Raw genomic sequence first — 25,062 nt, 5'->3', positions numbered from 1 at the left:
TAGGGGGTTTAGTCCCAGGGTTCCCCCCACTCAGGTCTTCCCCTTCCTTCTGGGTTCCCAACTGGTTTTCGACCTCCCTCTTTTTCCACCTAGGGCTTCCTGGAGGTATGGTCGGGGTCGAGTGTTTGATTCGTGAGGGGCCTTCCTTGGGTAGTTGGGTCAGTTCCCTGGCTGTCATCCATCTTTCCACCAATCTGATCATTTCATCGTAGGTGGACGGATCGTTCTGGCAGACCCATTTGCAGAGATCTGGCGGCAGTCCCCGCATGTAATGGTCCATGACCAAAGTCTCTAAAATCTCCTCCTGTTGTCCCTGGGGGCTTATTTCAGAACAGTTTAGCCTCCTGTCCTGACAGGGGCCTGACTTCCCCTCCCAGGAGATGTTCCTGTAGTAGTGGGTTGGGGGGAATCCGGGCCCGCCCTCTACTCCAGGTTCCAGCCCAGGGACCCTAATGGTAGCAGCTGTTGGCAGCCAACCTTTCACTGCCAGAGTTGCTACATTTCCCTGGGCCACTTCCCCAAAGCTCTCCTGCTTCTCCCTTCTTCACCCTTACCTTAGGACTCCCTTAATGATGATTTGAGGGCATCTTCATTAACCAGCCCTTCAGCCGCACTTCCTCTCCTCTGGCTCCCCTCTGCCTGACTGGAGTGAGTCCTTTTTATAGTATCAGCGGGGCCTTAATTAGAGTCAGGTGGTCACATTAGCTTAATGGCCTCACCTGACTCTTTGCAGGTTAATTAGAGTCAGGTGTTCTCATTAGCCTGGAGCAGCCCCTGCTCTGGTCAGTCAGGGAACAGAAAACTGTTAATCCAGTGGCCAGTATATCTGCCTTCTGCTATACCCAACTGGTCTGGGTCTATCACAATATATATAAAGTCTAATTTTAGCATAATGGCTGTCAGGGTTCCTTCCCTACTCTGAACTCTGGGGTACATATGTGGGAACTCACATGAAAGACCCCCTAAGCTTATCTCTACCAGCTTAGGTTATAAACTTCCCCAAGGCACAAATTCTTCCTTGTCCTTGGATGGGTACTGCTGCCGCCACCAAGTGAGTTAGACAAAGATTTAGGAAAAGGACGACTTGGCGTTCCTGTTTCCACAAAATATCCCCTCAACCCCCTTTATCCCCTTTCCTGGGGAGGTTTGAGAGCAAACAAGGTGAGCACAGACCAGCCCCTTGAGTTTTTAGGACATTAAAAACCAATGAGGTTCTTAAAAGCAGAACTTTATTATAAAGAAAAAATTTTAAAAAGCACCTCTTTAAAATCAGGATGGAAGGTAATTTTACAGGGTAATCAGATTCAAAACACAGAGGATTCCCCTCTAGGCAAAACTTAAGTTACAAAAAAAAACAGGAATAAACTTCCCTCTTAGCCTAGGGAAAATTCACAAGCTAAACCAAAAGATAATCTAATGTGTTTCCTTCCTGTTACTTACAATTTGTAATCTTAGATGCTTAGTTCAGGTATGGCTTTAGGAGATGTATTTTCCCTGCCCTGGTTCCTTCCTGTCCTGGAGAAAACACACAAAGAGAGCACAAAACAAAAACCTTCCCCCACAGATTAGAAAGTATCTTCTCCCATTATTTGGTCCTTTTGATCAGGTGCCAAACAGGTTATTTGAGCTTCTTAACCCTTTACAGGTAAAGGAAATATTTTATGCTACCCTTAGCTGTATGTTTATGACAATGGCAGTAGCTTGTTCTCAGCAATAATAATCCCCTCCAGAGTTTACAATCCAAATATTGCAGCATCCTGTAAATATATGAGAACAAGTAAAAAGTTAAAAAGATTAGAAATTGAAACCAACAGCTACTGGTTTGCTTTCATTGTCCCAATATAAGGGGAGTGAGGGGGAAGTAAGCAGAAGAGATAAATGGTAAAAAAGTAAATTAGACTTTTAAAAAGCTTTCACTTTCAACAATCTTAGCTGTTTCTATTAAAAAAACAGATCTCCTAACACCTGCATTAATATATAATTTCAGCATGACCGTATTTCTTTAAACCAGACTACAGAAAAGCATGTAAGTTAGAAAATGAAATCACACACCAGAAATACCTATACATTTTGAAAACTTATAAATACAGACTACTAGGAAATGTCTGTGTGAGTTGATCTCCCATGGGGGGGATTGGGGTGCAGATCAGGAGCATACGAGAAAGATTGCCTGTGGGACTGGACCTTAGATGTGACCACATCCCCTCTTCTATTAGCTGCTGCCTAGGGAGGAGGAGTGGCTAAATGCATTTGTCAGCTGTGGCTCAGAAGGAGAGCCCCAGCTGGATGCGTACTCTAGAAGAGGTCGGTGATCTCCTTCCACAGAAATAAAGAAAATCCCACCCTTGAGTCATCAGCTCTTCTCTGGGGCAGGAAGAGAAGAAGATAGAGCTTGCTCAGCATGACCAAAGAAGGTAAATTATTCACACACTCTGTCGCTTTCTCATGCAGAGGCAAAGTCTGCAGCAGGTTAGCAAATCTTTAAGCTGCATGTTAATGAACCACGGTGTCAATTGGAGCTAGGCAAATGGTGGGTAAATGTTTTTTGAGAACTTTCACTAAATATTAATAGCTTTGGGAATTAGCCACATCCCTTTTTGCTCACTTTTCTGTGAACATTGGTGCAAATTAGTGGCTGTTCAGTCATTCCTCGGTGTTAGTGTGCAGCTGGTTGGAAGACATTTTCACAAAGCTCCACTTTGGTTTTTTACTATTTTTAATTTTCAAATGTTATTTTTGGCCATCTGTAGCAATGGTGACTGTTCTTGTGCACATGCAAACAAGGGTCTTCACTATTCAAACCAGAATAGTGCCTGGCTGTAAAGTTTGTCATCTGGCCAGAGAGCAGATATGATACTGTGCAGCTTAAGTTACCAATCACATATCTCAAATGACGAATAGCAAAGAGCTGAAGACAGACTCGAAGTGGATCAATTTTGAACAACCTATATATTAACATAAAGTGTTAGTCAAACAACTATGAGGAAAGAGTAGCTTCTATTAAAAAAAATCCACGTCTGTCTGCAGAGATGTCATTAACACCAAAAGATTGTCAATAAATACTCTGCTTTATCCAGCTCTGGGCTGAGGGAAGTGCCGATGTCTGAGTCAATACCTATGAGAATTGTTTGAGCCTCAGTGAATCCCAGTGGCTAAGCTCAGTGCCACTGACCTTCATGCCTGCATGCAGTGCTGGGCGCTTCTAATACCAACGTACTCCAAATAGTAGCTGATTCCTAGCAAGCTCTGTCAGAGCTGTCAGTGAACCATAACTTTCCTGCCTCAAGCATTAGGAAGAAAAGAATATTGTCTAGCTAAGGTCTTGAAGTATTGGCTGAGTGGACTGGAGGCATTGAGTTGTATCCATCACCACTTCCTAATCTTTGTTTTATTTTCTCCTTAGAAAAATATTCACAGATAAAATTGTCCATCTCTTCCCTTTTGCCAGCAGCCTTATTACTCTGGAACTTTACTGACTGCATTGAATTATCACCATAATAAAGCTGCATCCTGCCTGCGCTTTGGCATTTCAGTGATAACAGATTGCCAAGGGCCTGGGGGATTGGTGGGTAGCAGCAAGTCTGAAGCTGACTTCCCAATGGTTTAATAGAAAATAACTTCCTCCTCCTTTCCCCCGATTCCTATTGAAATCCTTGTTGGAGTCTGTGGGTGTGATAGTGTCACTGCTGTTTGCTGTCTTCAAACCTTGTGTTCGGGGACAACCTAAGGTTATCTGCAAGCTGGGTTCTGGCAGAAAGAAGCCCTAAGATTGCCAAGTCTGCTAACATCCCTGATGAAATATCACAGGGGCAGAAATCCTTCCCCAACTATGTTTAGGGCCAACAATTCCATGGGAGCTGCTTCAGTTGCTGAGGGGAAGTAGGATCAAAAACAGAGCTCCAAGACCTGCCCCTCTACCTTGTTTCTGTTTGGCCTGCAAATGGGTGAGGGCAGGCATCATGTGAACATGATTAAGAATTGCAGGAAGAGTCACTTTCTTCTTACAATGTGCGAGGAACTATATTAGAAATACAAACAACACTGTCCTTGAAGTCATTCTGTCTCCCACTGTTCTTAGAACCTTCCCCTGCCCTTTCCTGCCTTGCTTCCTGCTGCAATTTCAAAGAAACGGTACATGTACCCTCACAGTAGGGGAGAGCTGAAGGCAAGGAAAACTGCCAAAGTTGCCAACTGCAGTAAGGCCCAAATCCTCCAAGGCATTTAAACGCTCAGCTTCTACTGATTTCAATGGAAGTTAGGAGCCTAAATATTTTTTGAGGATCTGGGCCTAAGTTTCTATGGCTACTCTCATGGCACAGTGAAGAAGTTGATGACTCTTTCAAAACCTGTCACACGTGTGTCTCTTCTCCTGGTGAAGCTGGCTGCAAGAGCATCCTGTGATGAGCTATCAAGCTGCACAGGAGTCAGCAGGGGATAAAAGGCTGATGCCACAAGGTGGCAGGTAGCTGAAGGGAGTTGGTGTTGAAGCACCAGAAGAGATGAAGAGCTGAGCTCTCAGGGAAATGTTGGAGCCCAATCGTAGGGGGAGGAGGGGTAATCACATTTCTATGCCTTGGAATACAGCTTCACCTGATGTAGGGAACCTGCTGTGGGATTGTGAGAGTCAATTTGGCCTTGGTGTTGTGAACAGGGTCAAATGCTAATGTAAGAAATGATCACAAGGGAAATGGGGATGGACAGCATCATGAGGCTCCTCTCTCTTCCAAAATGTTTTGCAGAGATTGTCTTGAGGAGAAGGTGCTTTGATAAGAATGTAACACATGGTCCCAGTTACTAATCAAACTGCCACAATATTTTTTTGGAAGTGCCATTAATAAAAAGGCCATTCCATTAGATGAATCTCTTCATCAGGTGATGGCAACATTTTAGGATCCTAATTTGGAAGGAGAAATATGCATATATTTTCAGATAAGCATCTTTCTCCTATGAAAACTGTCTGAGTAGAGCTTTTTTCCAAGGTCAGTACTTAAATACATCGTAGTCATCCTCTTCAAGTCTCTGTTAAATGGAAAATTGATTTGGATGATGCATACTCCAGGATCTATATTGTTTTTAAATGTGTTTCCCATAAAAGAAATTCACCATCCTAGAGATTAGGAACACTCAGAATGAGGAAGACAGAAAAGGCTTTCACACAAACCCAGAGCTCCCGCTGTCAAATCTTGGTGTTTTGCCAGATTGTCAATTAGACATTGTGGGGCCAAATATCTCAGTAGCAAACAGAAAAGCTAATGCTAACAGAGAAATCTGCTACGCGTATTGATGGGAGAGGCCCCTGTGTTCCTTGTAAAGCTGTTTGATTCAAGTGTACTGGTCCTGTATGTGGTGTGAGAACTGCTTGAAAAGGCAAATCAGTTACCACAAGGAAAAGGGTAAAAAGGCAAAAAATCTTTCATATACCTCAGTCATACAGTGTGTATCTATATGTGTGCCCATAATATGGAGGCACTGGTTACAGCTCCATAGTTAAGGTTGAGCTGTTTTTTACTTACTTAATTCTTGCTCTACATGTGAAGAAAACACTATCTTCCCCAAAACTACAGCACTTACTCTGAGTATAGCACGAATTTTATGAGAACTTATAAGTAAATCTATTAATCACTTTAAATTTAAAAAGTTAAACAGGCCCTTTTAGATATTCAACATTTGGTATTAGATCTGTTTTGTTCCAGATGATCTTAACTAAGTTATTATCTAGCTACATAAAAATTGGCAGGGGGGGTGAACCTTGAGCTGATCTGGTGTAAGGACAATTAGGGACTTAGGATATTTTTTGAAGAGCCTTTAAGTGATTAATGATTACTTTTTCTCACTAATCTTCATCACTGACGTTTTTTCTTCAGCAGAGGGTAAAGAATAATGTTCTCTTTCAGAGAAACTTGCCAAAAGCTGCCCACTTTCAAAATGGCAGCCAGCTCCTATTGTTTTTCAATGGGACTGAGACTACTGCCTTTCCTTATTAAAGGTGGCCAACGCCTCCTTTCATCTGCTCCTTATGTTTCTTCTTTCTGCATCCTGCAAGTAAATGGATCGCTATATTCCAGGAACGCTGATGTCTCCACTCCTACTGGGAGCAATGGTAAACAGTGACCGTCTTAACTGGGGAGACCTGTGGAGAATAATGCAAGAAATAACCATTAAACCAATAACCTAAAATTTCTTTGTAAAACCTACTTAATGCACCATATCTAATCAACAGGAAGAATAGGTGTGGGAAAGGGGAGAGGGTGGAGAGTCTGCATGATACTATAGTGGGGAATAATGGAGGACTGGGGAAAGTCTCCGTGTGTGTGTAATGTGGAGCACAGGAGAGATGGGGTTGAATTAGCAACTTCTATATCAAACCACATTGCCACAAAACAAAGTAACACAATTTTGTAAAGCAGTTTAATTGCTCTACATATTGTGTCTGTGTGAAAAATCCCTCATAACAGTGAAGCTCTAGGTATTGCTGTTACAAATTAATAATCCTAGAATGTATTATGAAATGTCGAAAGTTTACAATGAGATTGACCATTGAACCTGACGTCTGCTTCATAGGTAATGACATGACTCATTAGGCTCATGTAAGATTCTCACTGTACTGGTTGATCTTAAAATAGTTAAAATAGTTAAGGACAGTTCTAAAGCGTTTGTGGATGAGGAATATGCTGGTGGAGGTAACCCTGCTAGCTACCGGCACATCAGGTCGGTATGCTTGTTTTGTGTCATTTGTGGGCCAAATTCATCCCTGGTACAGGTAAATTGACTGCTGTAGAATTTACAGCAGGGAAGAATTTGGCCCAGTAAGCTTAAAGAACATTCAGTTGGGGACTTACAGGTTCTCTTTATTTTTACCTCCCTGGTGCAGAACTCAAATCTTGCTGATGTACAAAAGAGTTTAAGTACCAATTACTGTCTGTCAAATCATGCTGTGTATGTTAATGATAAATGTTACCCTTTCAGGTACTGTTGGTTCAGTGAAATAAGCTTAAAATGACCTGAAATGTGTCTGAGGCTGGAAGGTGCTTGAGTCAATTATTCTCTAAATCACTTCACCAATTCCTTCTCATCCAAAACAATGTTATGTCATCTTCATTTTTATAAAATCATTTTTTAAAAAGTATTAAAACTCAAGAGACAAGTTGAGTGAGGTAATATCTTTTATTGGACCAATAATATCAGGGTCTCTAATATCCTGGGACCAATATGGCTACAACAAAATTGCAAACAACATGTTGACACTAACATATTTATTGAATAACCTGCTCATAAAGCAAGATCGTTCCTAAAACCTAGGGAGGTTGTGGACTCCCTGTCACTGAAGATTTTTAAGAATAGGTTAGACAAACACGTGAGGGATGCTCTAGGTAACACGGTCTTGCCTTGGCATGGGGAGATTGATTAGATGACCTCTCAAGGTCCCTTTCAGCCTTACATTTCTATGATTCTACCATTTATGCTGGCCATTTTGGAAGGGGCACAGTTTTATTGAAAGTTTTTTTAGAAACCTCAAGTCAGTGGGAGTTGTGTATGTTTATGTCAATGAGAGCAGGATTGGGCCCTAAATGAAAAAAATTAAACAAATTCAGTATTTGCTTGTTAACCACAACACACAATTGTTTGTTATTAATAGATTTAGGAGTATGGGAATTGCCATACTAGATATGGTCCAGCTAATCCAATATCCTGGCTCTGACAGTGACCAGTGTCAGATTCTAGGAAGGTGTAAGAAACCCCATATTGGAAGATTCTTTCTAAACCTTATCGTTCAGAGGCTGGCTTGTGTCCTAACCTAAGAGAATTTGAGCCTGATTGAATGTGCATTGAAATCAGTGGAATGAGTCCCACTGATATCAATGGGCATTCGATTGGGAACTATGTGTGGACTAACTTTAAAAAAAAAATCCCATCTAATGTAACTGTTGATGGTCTCACTATCCATATAAAGGCCTAATCATTTTTTTTCAAGACTAAGGTCTTGGCCAAAGTGATGTTTAATGACAATGAATTCCACAGATTAATTATGTTGAACTGAAATGAAATATTTCAGTTTTTAAATGTGCTGCCTTACAACTTAATGGAATGTCTCCTGTTCTCATTTTATGAAAGAAGGTAAACAGGAGTATCAGATGTAACTTTTCTGTAACAGTCATTATTTTGTATGTCTCTATGATGTCCCCTCTGACTGATCTCATTACCTGTTTCTGTCACGTCCCCTCTGACTGACCTCATTACCTGTCTCTGAACCCCATCTATTTCTATTTCTAGTATGTCCCTTTTTTTAGATTTTTGGCTACATGTAAAGCCCCTTCAGATGGGAGAGCATAAGGAGCCCAATTGCTTAGTAGGGATTTCATGCACCATATTGTGCTAGCATTGTATAGATGGCACTGAATTCCTATTGGCTACTAGGGTCAATTTACACTGCAGAAAACAACCCTGTGGCAGTGAGTGAGTCTCAATTGATTCAGGCTTGTGCAATGGGGCTACAAATAGCAGTGTAGACTTCCCCGCTCCAGCTGGAGCCCGGGCTCTGAAACCCAGTGGGAGTGGGCAGGTGTCTCTGGCTCTGAGAGATGCCCCCTTCACTGGGTTTCAGCGCTCAGGCTCCAGCCCAAGCGGGAAAGTCCACCCTGTTATTTATAGCCCCATTATGAGAGCCTGAGTCAGGTGGCCCGAACCCCAAGACTTCCTCCTGCGGGGTTGTCTTTGCAGTGTAGCTGTACCCCTAGGCTCAGAGAGGCCCTATATTTGAATGCTCAGGACCTGTCATCAGGAAGATGAGCTCAGCTCTGAAACTTACTTTCTCCATTAGTCCAAAAGAGCCTGAGTTTGTTAAATCAGGGCACGGCACCATGCCCATCTGCTTACTTATGGTTTTGCCTAAAGTGTATTATTCCTGCTTTGATGGTGAGTCCATTTTTCCTTGTTATGCTAATTTTTGATGGATGCACTGAAAAATAGTAAATAAATACAATAAAAGGAAATATGTAAAAGAGTAATTAAAAATGATATTCTTGGAAGTATTGTATCAGAGAAGAGAAATAATAACCAGGAAAAAAACAGGATCATACATTAAAATAGTCCATGATAAAAGACAGGAAGTTGGTTCCAGATGAACTAATATTTCTGTTGAAATTTGCTATTCACTGTTCATCTTCTGTACACCCTTGAGCTATTTTGGATGCTGCCCAGTAAAACCCTCTGAAGCTACATACTCCACTGCAGTTTATGAGCTGAGAGTGAGATTTCTTATTCTTTTAGCACATCAGTGCAAAATAATTGTTTCTGTTTATAAAGCATGCTGTGATTTTTTTTTGTAAGTATGTGGTATTGGATAACATGTTTCATATTTTCCCTTGCTGAGTGAAGACTAAAGCAAGAGGCTTCACTAAAATAAGGTACCTGGTACCATGTTTCTAATTTCCTCTGTGTGGGACTTTATAAAAAGAAGTGGATCTCAAATTGACACAATTGACATACTGTGCAGGCGATTATACCGGACATGGTCCCTAAAACAACTTTGAAGCAAATGTTTATGCTCCTAATAGGTGCCAGATTAATGGGCCTTTGTTTTTGTATTATGAGATTGAGAACTTCTGTTTTCCTTATCCATCTTCTCTATACCATTCATTATTCTAATGCTTTTATCATGGCCTCTCTTATTTATCTCCTTTCTCAGGGAAAGAATCCCAACCTTTTCAGTCTCTCTTCATAGGTAAGCTTTTTTTCCTCATAATTTGTCATCTTTCTCAGTGTGAACTTGGAATAGAGCAGTGATTCTCAAACTTTTGTACTGGTGACCCCATTCACATAGCCCCCCCTTATGAATTAAAAACACTTTTTTATATATTTAATACTATTATAAATGCTGGAGGCAAAGCGGGGTTTGGGGTGGAAGCTGACAGCTCGCGACCCCCCACATAATAACCTCACAACCACCTGAGGAGTCTCGACCCCCAGTTTGAGAACCCCTGTCATAGAGCAAGTGTACTCCATGCACTGTACTTGTGTCTGTAATATTTGACATTTCTGAAGCTATTGTGTCTTCTGCTTCCTTCGACTCTCATAGCTGCTTATTTAATCAAAGTTAGCAAGACAACTCATTCAATAGGGAAACCAGAAAAAAAGTGGTAATACTGGAGAAAACACATGTACCCATGCCTCTGTGGGTCACTATTGAGAATACCAAATTGAGGACAAACTGCTGAGAAATAGGGTGGACACACCCCAAAACTGGAGGTTATTCTCCCATGAGATATACTAAACCAGCATCAAAAGTAAACTTCTGTTTCACCACACTGGCTAACAAGAAGCCATAAAAGCAGTTTCCTTAGGCATACCTGTCCTTCTATCACCACTGAAAACACTAGACTTAGAGACGAGTGGTTCTTTAAAACCAGTCTCCTCAGATAAAAGGTTCTTCTGATCCCAAAGAACCAGCCACACACCCAGGTCAATATACAACTCAGAGCTTACCCAAAAATCATGCAGAAGCCAATCCTTTAGTATGTAAAATCTAAAGGGTTATTTATAAAAAGAAAGAAAGGTGAGAGTTAAAATTGGTTAAAGGAGTCAAATACATACAATAAATACAAAGTTCTAGGTTAGGGTGACCAGGTGTCCAGTTTTTGACTGGAACATCTGATTGAAAAGGAATCGTGGCTGCTCTGGTCTGCACCGCCAACTAGGCCGTTAAAAGTCCAGTCAGTGGTGCTGTGGCACTAATGCAGGCTGGTCCCTACCTGTCCTGGGGCACGTAGCTTCTTCCCCCTCCCCTCCTCACCCCCCCCCATCTCCGCCTATGAACCGGACCTGCTGGCTGCTGCCGGGGTACAGCATGGAGCCAGAACAGGCAGGCAGCCTGCCTTAGCCTCCCTGCACCACTGACCAGAAGCCGCCCGAGGTAAGCCTGCACCCCAGCCCCACGCTACTGCCCCAGCCCTGAGCCCATAGTCCAGAAGTTTGAGCAGAAAAGAGGCTGGAGCAGGAAAGAGGCAAAATTGAGGTTTTCCAGGCTTTTTATATCTTCTGCCATGTGGAGGGAATCCCATTGTTCTTACTGTGGAAATTTACAGTAGCAAGATGGTGTTTCAAGTCACATGTCCATGCATGATTTCGCCTAGTCACAGAAGTAAAGTCCATTAAGAGTAGATAGGCTTCTTCAATTGTAAGTTAAGAGTACTGTAATGGGCCATTCTACTTGAATTCAAGATGTGCAGGCTAAATACCTTGTGGGCGCTACCCCAGGAGCAAACATTTGAAATACAGGTATAGAGCCAATACTCATAACTTCAAATACAAAAATGATACATGCATACAAACAGCATAATCATATTCAGCAAATCATAACCTTTCCGTAGACATCTTACATTCCACATTTTGTACAAGATTTGTTGCAAATGTATAACGGTGGTTTCAACAATGATCTATATGGTCATATTTTAATCAGATGATGTCACAAAAGGTTAATTCTGTTTTTAATAAATTTTAAACAAGATTCAATGGACAAGCTAATAATATGTCTAACATAAAGTTGTTATATTTGAGATTTCTCATTGGTGTCACCTAAACAAAGTGAAATCTATTGGATTTCATGGTGAGTAATGATATTAACAGCATGACATTTTATTCTAGAATAAATAACCTATCCACATAATTATGGAAGACATTGACATAGAAATCGCTGGACAGGCACCAAAGTATTCTACTAATGTGGATGTAGATGACAGGTAAGTGTTTGGGTATCACCTCTTGTCTGAGTTTGGCTTTATATCTTGTTTGGGTTGATTATTTTTTTCAATAGCTCAATGGGACAAACTGTCTCAAACAACCTTAGTATAGTTTTCAGAATGAAGCAGGTGTCATAACTGGCTTAAAGCCCCTTCCATTGGTGAGTGCAGCAGCCACCCTTCATTCAGGGTAAGAAACAATAGTGCTCTAAAAAGATGGGCTCATGCTCACCCAATGCCACTCAGGAATTTGAGCTATATAGGCAGAATGCTAGGCTGGGCATCCTTTGGCTAAGGGGGTGTGTTAATGAGAGAGAAGCAGGAGATAGAGGGCTGGTCTACACTGAACATTTACATCAGCATAGCTATGTCTCTCGGGGGTAGGGGTGAAAACCTACACTCCTGAAAGACCAACCTAACCCCCAGTGCTAGGTCAACAGAACAATTCTTCCATTGACCTAGCTACTGCCTCTCGTGGAGGAGGTGGATTAACTCGAGTGCCAGGAGAACTCCTCCTACCAGTGTAGTGAATGTCTACACTGAAGTGCTACAGTGCTGAAGCGGTACTGCTGTAGCATTTTAAGTGTAGAGATACTCAGAGACTAGCAGACAGAGACAGGAGAGACAGAGAAAGCTTGGACAAGCATAGGGTGTCCAGAGTGTGATCTAGGAAAAAGCCAAGAGCAGGGCCTTCTGGGTCTGGCTAAAGAGGAGAAGCTGGCTAAAGAGGCTTGAGGCCATAAGCAAAGAACTAACTCCTATTGTTTGATTCCTCCAGTATTCAGGGAAAACAGGACATTCCTTGTAAATAAACAAACTTGCTTCAAAGAAAACATCTGATTCTACCATCAATTTTCCCTCCTAATTGGAACAACTTGTAACACCCTGAATTTGGCTAAGCTTTCAGGTCAAGGAGGGTAACGCACATATAGAAACCAGCTAATGAGCCTTATTGTCTTCTCACAAAGGTTTTCTACTGGTGTAACTCCTGATTTACATCAGTTTAAGTGAGACTGGATTCAGGCCCACTGGCTTCAGAGTGGATTTCATCTTAAATTCTCAACGTTTTGTGTCATGTGCCCAGCAATGGGTTGAATTACTTGTTCTTTACAAAAGTGTTTGTTTCTATTTTAAGTAAATTTGTGCTAATCTGAGCTCCTGGGGACTGCTGCTGTTGGAATGGTTTTCCAAGTGTTCCATCTACACAGCCATTTTCTCTAATTACTCATCTCAGAGGAACTGTGCAGGCTTTCTATTGATTTCTTAATAATGTATAAAAAGATATTCAATATGCTGCTCTGCTTTTGGCATGCACTCCAGTCTGGCGGCACATCTTAAAAGGGCAAGTGTCACAAGATGGCTCAGAGAGATATAAATTACAGCTCCCTGTCCCCCCGTAGCTCCCTAGTCCCGAAGGGGTGTTCACCCTGAAGGAAGGTGTTGCCACCACCTATGCTTCTGTAGGGTTTGTTGAGGGTAGTCAGCTTTAAATGGCATAAAAGCCCCATTGAGGTTGAATCAGCGCATCCTGGCAACCCATGACTATGTGCCATCCCCAACTAATACCACCAACTTGTGGGTTGTGATGGTACCCGGTAGCCTCCTGGGGGTTGCAGTTTTTGGATGAACGCTACATCATTTCTAACAAAGATTGGCAGGGTCGCTGTCTATGCCAGCCACTGGGTTGAAGCTGGGCCATAAACTGTGGTTCTTTTGACTGTATCTTACATCTTTCCTCTATGTAGTTAAAAAAATTAAAAAAACTTTGAAAATTAAAAGGTCACTGACGATAACAATTTAAGAGAAGCAGAACAGAATTCGGTCACCTTTTGTACCCTTTCAAGTCTAGGCTGCTGTGTGAGGTGGAGAGGCCCCAGGAGTAACTCAGCCCTGAGGGTCTGTCTAAATTACGAAGTCTCCCCAGGCTGCCCTATGGCCCACAGCACTGTAGACTGCAGCCCCACCCCTGACATGCCCTTCTCACTGCCAGCTGGGGCCCAGCCAGCCTCTTCCTAAGGAGGGGGCCAAGTGGCAGGGTCACTACAAAAAATGCAGGGGCTAAAAGTCTATAATACTCTGTATAATACATGTACAGATAAAGTCTATACATGCCATGTTGCTGCACACTGACCTATGGGACTAGCTAATCAAGAGCTGCACAGCTCTGCACATATGCTGCATTCCCAATTTCCTCATCGCCAGGATCCCACTTTACACATGCATTGCATTCCGAGAGGTGTGTGTGTGTGTATATGGGGTCCCCCCCCCCGCCACACTTTGCATTGTCATGCAGCACATGTGTATCTTCCCCAAACCACCATCTCTCCTTCCGGAGTGGGCCTAGAAGTGGAAGGGGTGGAGGAAGCAGAGTGACGAGATGGCATCTTGGGGCTTTGGAAAGCAGGGATCTGGGTCCAGGGGAGGTGCGCGGCGGGCTGGGTCCGGGGGCAGGAGGGGGCAGCTCCCTGGCAGCTCGGGCTGCCCAGCCACTCGCCCCATCAGCGCGCGAGCCGGGATCCGTGCCCCCTGCCCAGCCCGGCGGCGCCCTGCACAGCCCACTCGGGCGGGGAAATGCCGCGCCGCCCTGGGGAGACTCAGAGCAGCAGCGGTGGCGGCAGCCGGACCCCTCCTCCCTCCCTGCATCCCGGGCCCCACTTCCCTCCCTCCCCGGCTCCTCATACCCAGGCTGGACTGCAGTTCAGGCCGCCCTGCAGCTGGAGAGCCAGAGCATCATCCCCCGGAGCTGAGCCCCTCTCGCCGCCGCAGCCCGGGCTCAGCTCCGGGGGATGATGCTCGGGCTCTCCAGCGGCAGGGCAGCCTGAACTGCAGTCCAGCCTGTGCGACTCAGGCTGCCGTGAGCGCCATCTAGCGACTGAAGCCAGAACTGCAGTGTCAGTTCCAGCTCAGCCTGAAAGCCTCAGCCGACAGGGAACATCTTGGTTCAGGGCGGGCTCCAGGCTTTGTGCGCCCCACCAAAAAAAAGAGAGCGGGAGAGGGGGGGGTGGAGTGCCACCCCAAGCACATGCTTGGAGCGCTGGTGCCTAGAGCCGGCCCTGTAGGAAGTAAAATGATGTACACATTTGTGCCAATCTTGTGAAAGTGGAAATGTCCCGTGTTTAATTTCTATCTTTCAGGAGACACAAAGAAAAAGAAGAGAAAAGCAAACCATCTGAAATCGTTGGTCCAATCACAATTGTAAGCAAGAATACACTTGTAATGATAGTAACTACATGTTGGTCTAGTACACATGCAGTGAAATGTGAGTTTTCATGTCTTCCAAAATCATATTATCCCAGGTTTGTTGCATTCATTTTTGTCCGACAGCTGCTTTGGAATTGTAGTTAACTCTGTAACAACTAAGTACAAATGCTGCTCTCCATCCATATGAAGCACTCCCAATGCCATCTGTAGGCATTTCACCACAGAGGGTAATGTAGGAGAGATGCCACTTGAACTTTTCTATACCTCTTTTATATTTCCATTGATGATGATGTGATATATAATCCAAAATACTATTCTAATATTAAATGAATCAGAGCATTAACTTCCTAACATTTTATTGTAAATAGTTTATTTTATTAACATTCAAACAACCAGGAAGCCATACTGGTATCCACTGACTACAATAATCTGATATTTACTTCTTTTACTCATTCCCATCAGTTTCGATATGCAGACGGGCTGGATATAACTCTTATGGTATTTGGAACAATAGCAGCACTACTGAATGGAGTTTGCCTTCCTCTGATGTCACTGGTTTTTGGTGAAATGAGCGACGGTTTTGTGAGTGGTTGTATATCCCAAGAGAGTTTACGTAAGGAAACAGTTCATATACTTTATTTTGCTTTTGTTCATTATATGTTCCTCTCCCCTCACCCATTTATTTCCTTATGATCACCTTAGCTTTCCTGTGAAAAGAAGGGCTAAAAGTAAGTCCAATTTGTCTGTTGTTTTTATATTATTATTATTTTATTCCTGTAGCAGAGCTTGGCTATGTGGGTGTTTTCATGGCTAAGTAATTATCATCCTTACCTGAGAGAAAAGTTTGGGAAGCAGTAAGTCTTCATGTAAACGTAGTAGTTTTCTTCGGTTTCTTTAATTTGTTTAAACTTCACTCATCGTGGCCATTCATTTTATAGGTGAAATTCATCCCTTGCTACAAATCTCACACAAGGATTAATAGTCCTTGAGAGGACTTAAGCGGTGTTGCAGGCCTCTGCACAGGGATGGATTCCACCTTATGACAATGGGCAATGTCTTCATGAAGAAATGCTTACGTGGAAGAGTTACTTATTTTAATAAATTCCGATCCCACTATTCTCCTTGATGTGCTCTACAGATAGTGGTGACCCGTTAATATTCTTCAAGATATCACTAGCTGTGTTGCCTATGGAAATAAAGGCTTCTGCTCTACTTTATTTAGGTTGATGGTGCTCGGTAACTTAATGTTATAACCATGGGCCTGGAACCTCTCTCCCCACTTCATTTGTGCAGGTGGAGAACAGTAAAAAAGGGCAGAGCTGGGATGGGGAGCATGGAAGCAGGGGGGAGGGGGCATTTACTTCCCTCAGTGGATTCTATCACCTCAAAGGCTATGGCTATACTTGCACTTCAAAGCACTACCGCGGCAGCGCTGCCACGGCAGCGCTTTGAAGCGCTAAGTGTAGTCAAAGCGCCAGCGCTGGGAGAGAGCTCTCCCAGCGCTGTCCGTACTCCACCTCCCTGTGGGTAATAACGTACAGCGCTGGGAGCCGCGCTCCCAGCGCTAGGGCTTTGACCACACTGGCGCTTTGCAGCGCCGCAATTTGCAGCGCTGGAGAGGGTGTGTTTTCACACCCTGCTGCAGCGCTGCAAATTTGCAAGTGTAGCCATGGCCAAAGAGAAGGGCAGAGCACATAGCCCATGGCAACAAGACTTCTAAGAGCTCTTTGTTACCAGGAAATCCAGACAATGTGGGGAAAAGCTGTCCCCGGAGTAGCTAATGATCCATTGGTTTGTGCTTTGTAAACTCATTTAATTCTAATAATAAACAATAGCCTCTTATTTTTATGGTACTCAAAACCAGAAGATCACCAGCGACATACAACAGTCTGAAAGGGAATTTTCCTCTTCTTGCGCTCTCCTTTTAAAAAAAAAAAGATGCAATTATTTCTGTTTGCTGTGTTACTTTAGAAATTTGGGTTGTGTTTACTACCGTAGCCTGGGGAGACTCTATGATGCTGTAAGCTGGTGGTCGGGGCTCAACCCTCCAGCTGGCGGGAGGGGAGCCACACCGACTCGCTCCTTGTCCCCTCTAACTGGTGGGCGGCAAGAAGTCAAGGTTAGCACCGTCTCAGGAGTCAGGCCCTCTGGATCAGGGGGGCTGACCAACAATCAGTCTCAGCGCCTTCAGGCCCCCTAGATCAGGGGGGCTGAACAACAATCAGTCTCAGATTCTCACAGCGATCAGTCTCATGAAGGTTCACAGGTGCAGACCCTCAGGCAGGGGCTGACCACAAGGCACACAGTCAATTAGTGTAAGCCCAGGCCCTCGGTCAGGGCGGGGCAACAGCAGTTCAATATAAACCCCAGCCCTCTGGAGCAGGGGCGGGGCCACAGCAGTTCAATAGAGGCCCAGGCCCTCTGGAGCAGGGGCTGGGCAACAGCAATCAGTCTCAACGCCTTCAGGTTCAGATCCTCAGGCAGGGGCAGAACACCAGGCACACAGTCCATTAGTGTAAGCCCAGGCCCTCAATCAGGGCGGGGCAGCACAATAGCAGTTCTATATAAGCCCAGGCCCTCTGGAGCATGGGGCTGGGCAACAGCAGTTTATATAAGCCCAGGCCCTCTGGAGCAGGGCGGCTGGGCAACAGCAGTTTATATAAGCCCAGGCCCTCCGGAGCAGGGGCTGGGCAACAGCAGTTTGTATAGGCCCAGGCCCTCTGGAGCAGGGGGCTGGGCAACAGCAGTTCATATAAGCCCAGGCCCTCTGGAGCAGGGGGCTGGGCAACAGCAGTTCAGTTTAGGGCTCAGGTCCTTGCCTCAGGAGCTGAGCAATTACAAAGTCAGTAAGCCCAGACCCTCTGGTCAGGGCGGGGCAACAAACCATAGTCCACAGGACTCAAGTCCTGGTGTCAGGAGCTGGGCAATGACAGCAACTCAGCTTAGTGCAGGCGTCTCTGTCTGCGCTGGGGTGAGGGGGAGACTGCCACCCGTGAGTGGGGTGGCAGGGGGGACACAGGCCCACCCACGCCACTGTGTCCCAGCCCGGGGCCCTATTAGCGGCTAGCACTGCCGCTGGTCAGTGGGGTCCTGACCGAAACACACTGACATGGGCAACCTCGGTGCCTATAGCCTGACAGGGGTCGGCTATCCCCGGGCTACATTCCATATCCCCCTCTATAGGTACCTGCTCCTCGGTCACCATGGGTTCGGGCCAGTCCACCGGCATGGGGTCTGCAGGACCAGGGCTTGGGGGCAAGTCAGGCAACTCCTGCTGGCAGTCTGGCCAGGCTGGCTCTGGTGGTTCCTCCGGATAACAGCAGGGCGGAAGCGGCGGCGGCGGCTCCTCCTCGTACCGGGCGCGGGGAAGTCCTAGCGGCTGCTCCGGGATCCGATCCCGGGGAAGTTCCGCAGGTTCCTCATCGTACCGGGCGCGGGGTAGTGGGGGCCAGTCGGATCGCCGCCTCGGGTCCTAGAGGGCTCCCAGTCTGGAGCCCCCGCCAGCACGTCTGCTCCTGGCGGTGGCTGGCTCCTGACTGAGCTTTGGCATCCTCCTTTTCTACTTCCTGTCCCGCCCCTTGACTTCCGGGGGGCGGGGACAGGAAGTGGTGGCTCAGCCCAGCTGGGCTTCTGGGAGGGAGCGCCCTCCGCTGGGCAGGAGGGGAGCCACACCGACTCACTACAGATGCCTAGAGAATTAGTGGGATTATTAAATCGGGAAAACTTGAGCAATTAAGGGGGAGAGATTTTAATCCAATATAAACAAAAACACCTGTGTAACTCAAAGGTCTGAGAAACAGCTGGGAGAAGAAAAGGTCTCTCCATAGGAGCAGGGGCGGCTCCAGGCCCCAGCACACCAAGTGTGTGCTTGGGGCGGCATGCCGCAGGGGGCGCTCTGCTGGTCGCCGGGAGGGCGGCAGGCGGCTCCGGTGGACCTCCCGCAGGCGTGCCTGCGGCGGGTCCACTGGTCTGGTGCCTGCGGGAGGTCCACCAAATCCGTGGGACCAGCGGACCCTCCACAGGCACGCCTGCGGTAGGTCCACCAGCGACTGGCAGAGCGCCCCCCGCAGCATGCCGCCCTGCTTGGGGCAGCGAAATGTCTAGAGCCGCCACTGCATAGGAGATTCAACATGGGTGCCTCTTCAATTGAGGGCTAAGAAATCCCCAACTTCAGCCCTCTGGCTATTTAATGCATGCTCCAGTAGTACAGAGAAGACACAACTTGACATTTCTGATGTTTAAAAGGTGTTTTTAGAGCTTACGTTTTACCTTATAAACAACCACCATCTTAGCTTATGTAGGCAAAAGTGGATGTAAACTGGGGTAAATCTGGGTTAAAAAGTATTACCCTGCCTAGCATGAATATCTTTGTGTGATTAGTTTCAGCTATTCAGTGTTGCTTGTGAGCATGGGGGGAAGGGGGCGGGCAGCAAAATCCACATGCAAGTGAAACACAGGCATATAATTCTAATGGTAATATGCTAATGTGACAATTACTGAGTTTAACCCCTTTGCTGCTGGATGTCAGGCACAAAATAAATTAAATTGGCATAGCGGATATGTTACAACTTTCAATTTCAGTGGAATGTTGTAATAAATGGAATGATACTGCATGTTGTCGCAACACATACTGGTGTGGAGAACCAGCAATGAAGAGTTAAAGGCGGATGGTGCAAATAATTAACAACTTACATTGTTGTATGCGATGGTGTTGTAGCCATGTTGGCAGTGCTTAATTTGTGCCAGGGCTGAGCCCTGACATCTCTAGACTTGGCACTTCATAGCCTTAGCACCTCTGGGTTTGCTACGTCAGTTATGAATGTAAAAAAAAAAAAAAAAAAGCTTGAGCCCCAGCACCTCTTTCATTACAAATTAAATACTATGTGTTGGTATCAAGATATTAGAGACAAGTTGGGTGAGGTAATAGCTTGTCTCTCTCACCAAGCTTGTCCAATACAAGCTTTTGAGCTTACCCAGAGCTCTTCTTCAGGCCTGCTCTGCATAAGCTTGAAAGCTTGTCGGTATCACCAGTAAAAACATTACCTCACCCACCTTGTCTCTCTAACAACTTACATAACTTTTAAACATCTTTTTTTTTCCAGCAAGTTCATTGAGCTGCAATCAGTCACAAGTGCCCTTTGAAGAACAAATGACAGAGTAAGTTCAAAGTAATTATTAACTTTGGGTTGACTAGCAGCTGCTAAGTGTATAGCAGATACCGACTCTAAGTAAACTGTCTGTGGAGATAGTTAATAGCATTAGATAGAAGTTGTTATTCATCACCTTCCCTCTAGCTGAGAACCAGACTTATCTTCTGTATTGAATTATATCCCCGTGACTGCTTTCCCTTCTGTCCCAACCATTTTACCTCATGAATAAAATAAAATGAATGAACCTGATGCTCTGCTCACGTACGTTGCTGTAAATCAGGGATAACTTCAGCCGCATTGATTGGCGTGACGCTGGTGTAAAGCTGAGGGAAGTGACAGAATGGGAAGAAATAGCCGAGTGCCGTTGAGAGCAAATGATGGGATTCCAGGAGCTTAATGTATAATTGTGAAGTAATGAATAGCCATTTAAACTCATTAGCCTCCAAAGATGTAGCATTTTATTGGCCTTTTTCATAACGATGATGAAAAGGTTTTAATCTTGAGTGCAGATAAGGAAAGGAACGCTGACCAAACTGTAATAGGCCTTAGATTCACAAACTGTATTGTGTGGAATCAGCTGAGCAATGAGAGGTCAGCAGAGGACAGAGTCAAGAATCTGATGAGGGTGAATCTACTGCTGCCCTTCTGGCTCCTGACTGGAGGGTGATGTAGGACAGCCAAGAAGGGAAGGTGCTGTTTAACTGTGCTCGGCGGGGAGAGGAGGGAGGAGAGAGACTTGTAGGAAGAGCAAAGGAAGCAGTTGTTTCTAGTTGCTGGGAGTGGATGTGGTAACTGAGCCAGGACCAGCTCTAGGTACCAGCAAAGCAAGCACGTGCTTGGGGCGGCACATTTCCAGGGGCGGCATTCCAGCCATCCTTTTTTTTTTTTTTTTGAAAAATACACCAGTGTACAAAAAAAATAATACATGAAGATCAAAAAAATCTCCAGTAGTGCGATAGGAGTGTAACGTGAAAAATATCGTGTCATGCCGTGACACGGTCACTCATAAGGTGAACGTGTGTAAATGTGTAAATGTTAACAGTTATTGATTAATTAAATCAGGAATCATGATTACTTGTGTGTACTGTGCTGTCCTATTGGCGCCATTTACACCAATTTCCGTGTTACATTGGTGTCAGTGGTTATGGGGCTAAAATGCCAGGACAAAAATGAAAATGACTTTCTGGTGCTGCTACCGGTAACAAAGAGAAAAACGGCAAAAAGAATTAGAAAAACTATCTCGTACTTCAAATAAGTATTTTTTAAAAGTCCACAATCAGGGAGAAAGCTCTAACCAGTGCATTGAAAGTGATTATTCATCAACTGATGGAAGACCAATCTATTGTATTTTGGATGTAGCAATAACTTCCCTTGAAGAAAGATTTTATCAGTTGCATGGTTATTGTGAAACTTTTGAATTTTTTTACCATATTGGAAATATTAAAAATTAGTTTTCCAAAGAAGGCCTCATTAAGCACTGCCAAGAGCTACATTTAGCGCTCGGTACGGATAACGCTGCTGACATTGGCGGAGTAGAATTGTATGATGAATTAATAACTTTATCTGAGCTAACAAGTCCTAACACTTCTCCTCTAAAAGTATTACAATTTATAGCAAGAAATGATTTTTTCACTCCAAACACTGCTATAGTATTACATATTCTTTTAACATTACCAGTATCAATGGCTTCTGGTGAACACAGTTTCTCAAAACTGAAATTACTAAAACATTATTTGAGGTCCACCATGTCTCAAAATCATTTGTCGGGACTCACATTAATTTCAATTGAAAGTACCATTGCAAAAAATTTAGATTTCACGAAATTATTAATAGACTACGCAAGTATAAAAACCAGAAAAATTCAGTTCATGTAAATTCTTTAAATTTACGAGAAACTGGGCACACCAGACGATACTAACGTTTTTCATTACAGTGTATAGTTGAACCCAAATTGTTTGTAATTGTGATTTTGTTGAAATTAAATGAGTACACTAGTAGGAAATTGTTTTATTTCACTAACTACAAATTCTGTTTTCATTTTTTTTTATTTTAAACAGTCAAAAACAAACCAACAAACAAAAATTGCAAAGTGCAAACATCTAAAAGCCAAAACAGAGAGGGGGTGGCCAAAAATTCTTTTGCAAAAAACCTAGAGCCGGCCCTGGACTGAGCTGGGGTTTCCAGAGTTCGTTGTGACAGGTTGGGTCTGCCTCTGTATAAGAACCACAAATCTCACCTAAGCATGTAGATAGCATCACATTCATAGCGTAAATCAGGGGTCGGCAACCTTTCAGAAGTGGTGTGCCAGGTCTTCATTTATTCACTCTGATTTAAGGTTTTGCATGCCAGTAATACATTTTAACGTTTTTTAGAAGGTCTCTTTCTATAATTCTATAATCTATAACCAAACTATTGTTGTATGTATAGTAACTAAGGTTTTTAAAATGTTTAAGAAACTTCATTTAAAATTAAATTAAAATGCAGAGCTCCCTGGACTGTTGACCAGGACCCGGGCAGTGTGAGTGCCACTGAAAATCAGCTCGCATGCCGCCTTTAGCACGCGTGCCATAGGTTGCCTACCCCTCGCGTAAATAAACAAATTACATCAGACCTGACTCCTAGACATCAACTTCTCTCCAGCTACAGAAACTGACCTGCTGCAAAGCCCTGAAATCAGCCACCATGCAGCCAGGGGACAGGAATATTATCTGTATGTCAGAGGCCTGCACAGAGTTGAGTGGAGTCATACCACTGTAAAGGAATCAGGCTTCAGCTTTTGCTAGATAAATGTCTGTGGTTAACTTCGCCACAGGAATTTGGGATTTTGCAGTGAAACTTTTAGGTCATGTCTACACATACAGTGCTGCAGCTGTGCCGGTACAGTTGCACCACTGCAGCGTGTGTGGTAAAGATGCTCTATACCGACAGGAGAGCTCTCTCCCATCAGCATAAAAAACCCACTCCTACAACTGGCATAAGCTATGTCAGTGGGAGAAGCGCTGTGCACACTGGCACTTACGTCAGGGTAACTATTTCATTCGGGAGTGGAATATTCACACCCTTGAGTGAGATAAGTTTTGCTGACAGAGGCAGTAGTGTAGACATAACCTTAGAAACAAAATTAAATAACCTTTTTATTTATAATAATAACCAAGTTCCCTTTCTTCCAAGTTGCCACAACTTAATATACTTTTTTTTTTAATTTAAGGTTTGCTTTATATTATGTCGGTATTGGAGCGACTGCCTTAGTGTTTGGCTACCTACAGATTTCCTTTTGGGTTTTGGCGGCTGCAAGGCAAACAAAGAAAATAAGAAAAACTTTCTTCCATGCAATTCTGGGACAGGAACTCAGCTGGTTCGATAGCAGTAATAGTGGAGAGCTTAACACACGTCTGACGGAGTAAGAGTCTTTGTATTTTGTTTGTTTAGGGCCCTGTACTGCAGCCCTCAAGTAGTCCCAGTGAGTAAAGATTGCAGAACCATGTCCTTAGTCAGTTTTTAAGCCTTCTGAGAGCATTTCTCTTTGTTCTTGTGCCTAAGCCGTATATATTTCCACTGAATGTGAAATTCTAGGTAGAGCTGAGCAAATGATCTTTTTTTCAATTTTGTTTTGTTTAGTTTTGTTTTTTCATGGTCAAAACAAAAGATCTGGGGAGAAAAATAATTTAATGTAAAAAAACCTGATGTTTTTGTTGTTGCCAAAATGAAAAAAAGAAATAATTTCCGGTCAAATGAAATTTTGTTCGACCAGAAACAAAAACTGAGTTTAACCAATCTAACTACATTTCTAAACAAAGCACTATTTCAAAATGAAAAATTGAAACGTTTTGTTTAGAAAAGGTCAAAATGAACCTTTTGGACATTTTTTTTTCATTTTGTATTCACCAAATTCAACTTGAATTCCCAAATAGATTAATTCAACCAGAAAATATTCTGGACAGTTAAGCCTTGTTTTCATTAAGAACATTTTGCAGTGGTGCAACTATTTAGTGGTGACTAAACTGGGGCTGAGTGGGGACTAATAGGCTGCACCTGTGTAAAGTGGGCCTTTATACTGGTGTTTTGTGGGCTAATTCTGCCATCAGTTTCGCCACTGGGAATGAAGAGTAACTCTTGCAATTACTTCATTTACTGTGATTTACACCAATGTAACTGAGGGATGTCTGCATTGCTGCAGTTACCCTTAGTGTAGTGCAGCAGCAGAAAGGGTTTTACCATCACTATAGTCCATTCACCCCCTTGAGGCATTTGCTAGGTTGATGAAAGGTTTCTTCTGTCATCCTAGCAGAGCCCATACCAAGGCATAGGCTGTCTTAACTCTCTCTCCCAGGAGTGTGAAATTTTTCACAGCTCTGAGCAAGGTAGCTGGGTCAACCAAAGTTTTTAGGTGTAGACCAGGCCTGAGATCTGAACTTGTCTACAGCTTTAAAGACAAAGAGCCCAGGGTGCTTTTTTCCCCCATATTACAGGAAATATGAGCAGACCCAACCTTAAGTCATGTAAAGTGCACTCACAAATTGTGATAGGGTAATAAATAAATAAAATTAATAGATATCTGCCCGACCTCGGCCTTGAGCCTGCAGACACTCATGTGCTTAACTCTACCTGAAGTTAATGGGATTATTCACATGCTTAAAATTAAGCATGCGCATAAGTGTTGTGGAGGATTACTTTGTACATTCCTTGCAAATAAACAAGATTGCATCAAAGGTAGTTGGCTCCATTGTTCCACTTAGGAGGATAAATTGACACTCTGCAAGACCCCAAATTTTTTGGCCAGCCACTTGGGCCAAAAGGGGTAACAGTAATAATAAATACTGTGCTACAAAGTGTGTGTATATAAAAATTAGGGCTGTCTATTTAATCACAGTTAACTCATGCAATTAACTCAAAATATTAATCATTAATAATGGACATTTTTCTACATTTTTAAATATATTGATTTCAATTACATTACAGAATACAAAGTGCACAGT

The 25,062-nt window shown here is 43.8% G+C and overlaps 1 protein-coding gene across 1 annotated transcript in view; it reads left to right on the top strand.

The window, feature by feature from the left end:
- The first annotated feature begins 2,295 nt into the window (after positions 1-2,295).
- Positions 2,296-25,062, top strand: part of LOC123363810 (ATP-binding cassette sub-family B member 5-like) — a 67,473-nt gene continuing 44,706 nt past the window's right edge. Inside the window, exons 1-7 of the mRNA XM_045005226.1 lie at positions 2,296-2,414; positions 9,686-9,721; positions 11,641-11,735; positions 14,870-14,930; positions 15,399-15,549; positions 20,039-20,093; positions 23,295-23,486. Coding sequence (XP_044861161.1) covers positions 11,665-11,735; positions 14,870-14,930; positions 15,399-15,549; positions 20,039-20,093; positions 23,295-23,486 — 530 coding nt within the window. The 5' untranslated portion in view covers positions 2,296-2,414; positions 9,686-9,721; positions 11,641-11,664. The remainder of the gene's footprint in view (positions 2,415-9,685; positions 9,722-11,640; positions 11,736-14,869; positions 14,931-15,398; positions 15,550-20,038; positions 20,094-23,294; positions 23,487-25,062) is intronic.

This window comes from Mauremys mutica, chromosome 2, assembly GCF_020497125.1.
Source record: "Mauremys mutica isolate MM-2020 ecotype Southern chromosome 2, ASM2049712v1, whole genome shotgun sequence".
NCBI lineage: Eukaryota > Metazoa > Chordata > Testudines > Geoemydidae > Mauremys > Mauremys mutica.
The sequence above is the reverse complement of the archived record's forward strand: the minus strand, read 5'-3'. Positions and strand labels throughout refer to the sequence as shown.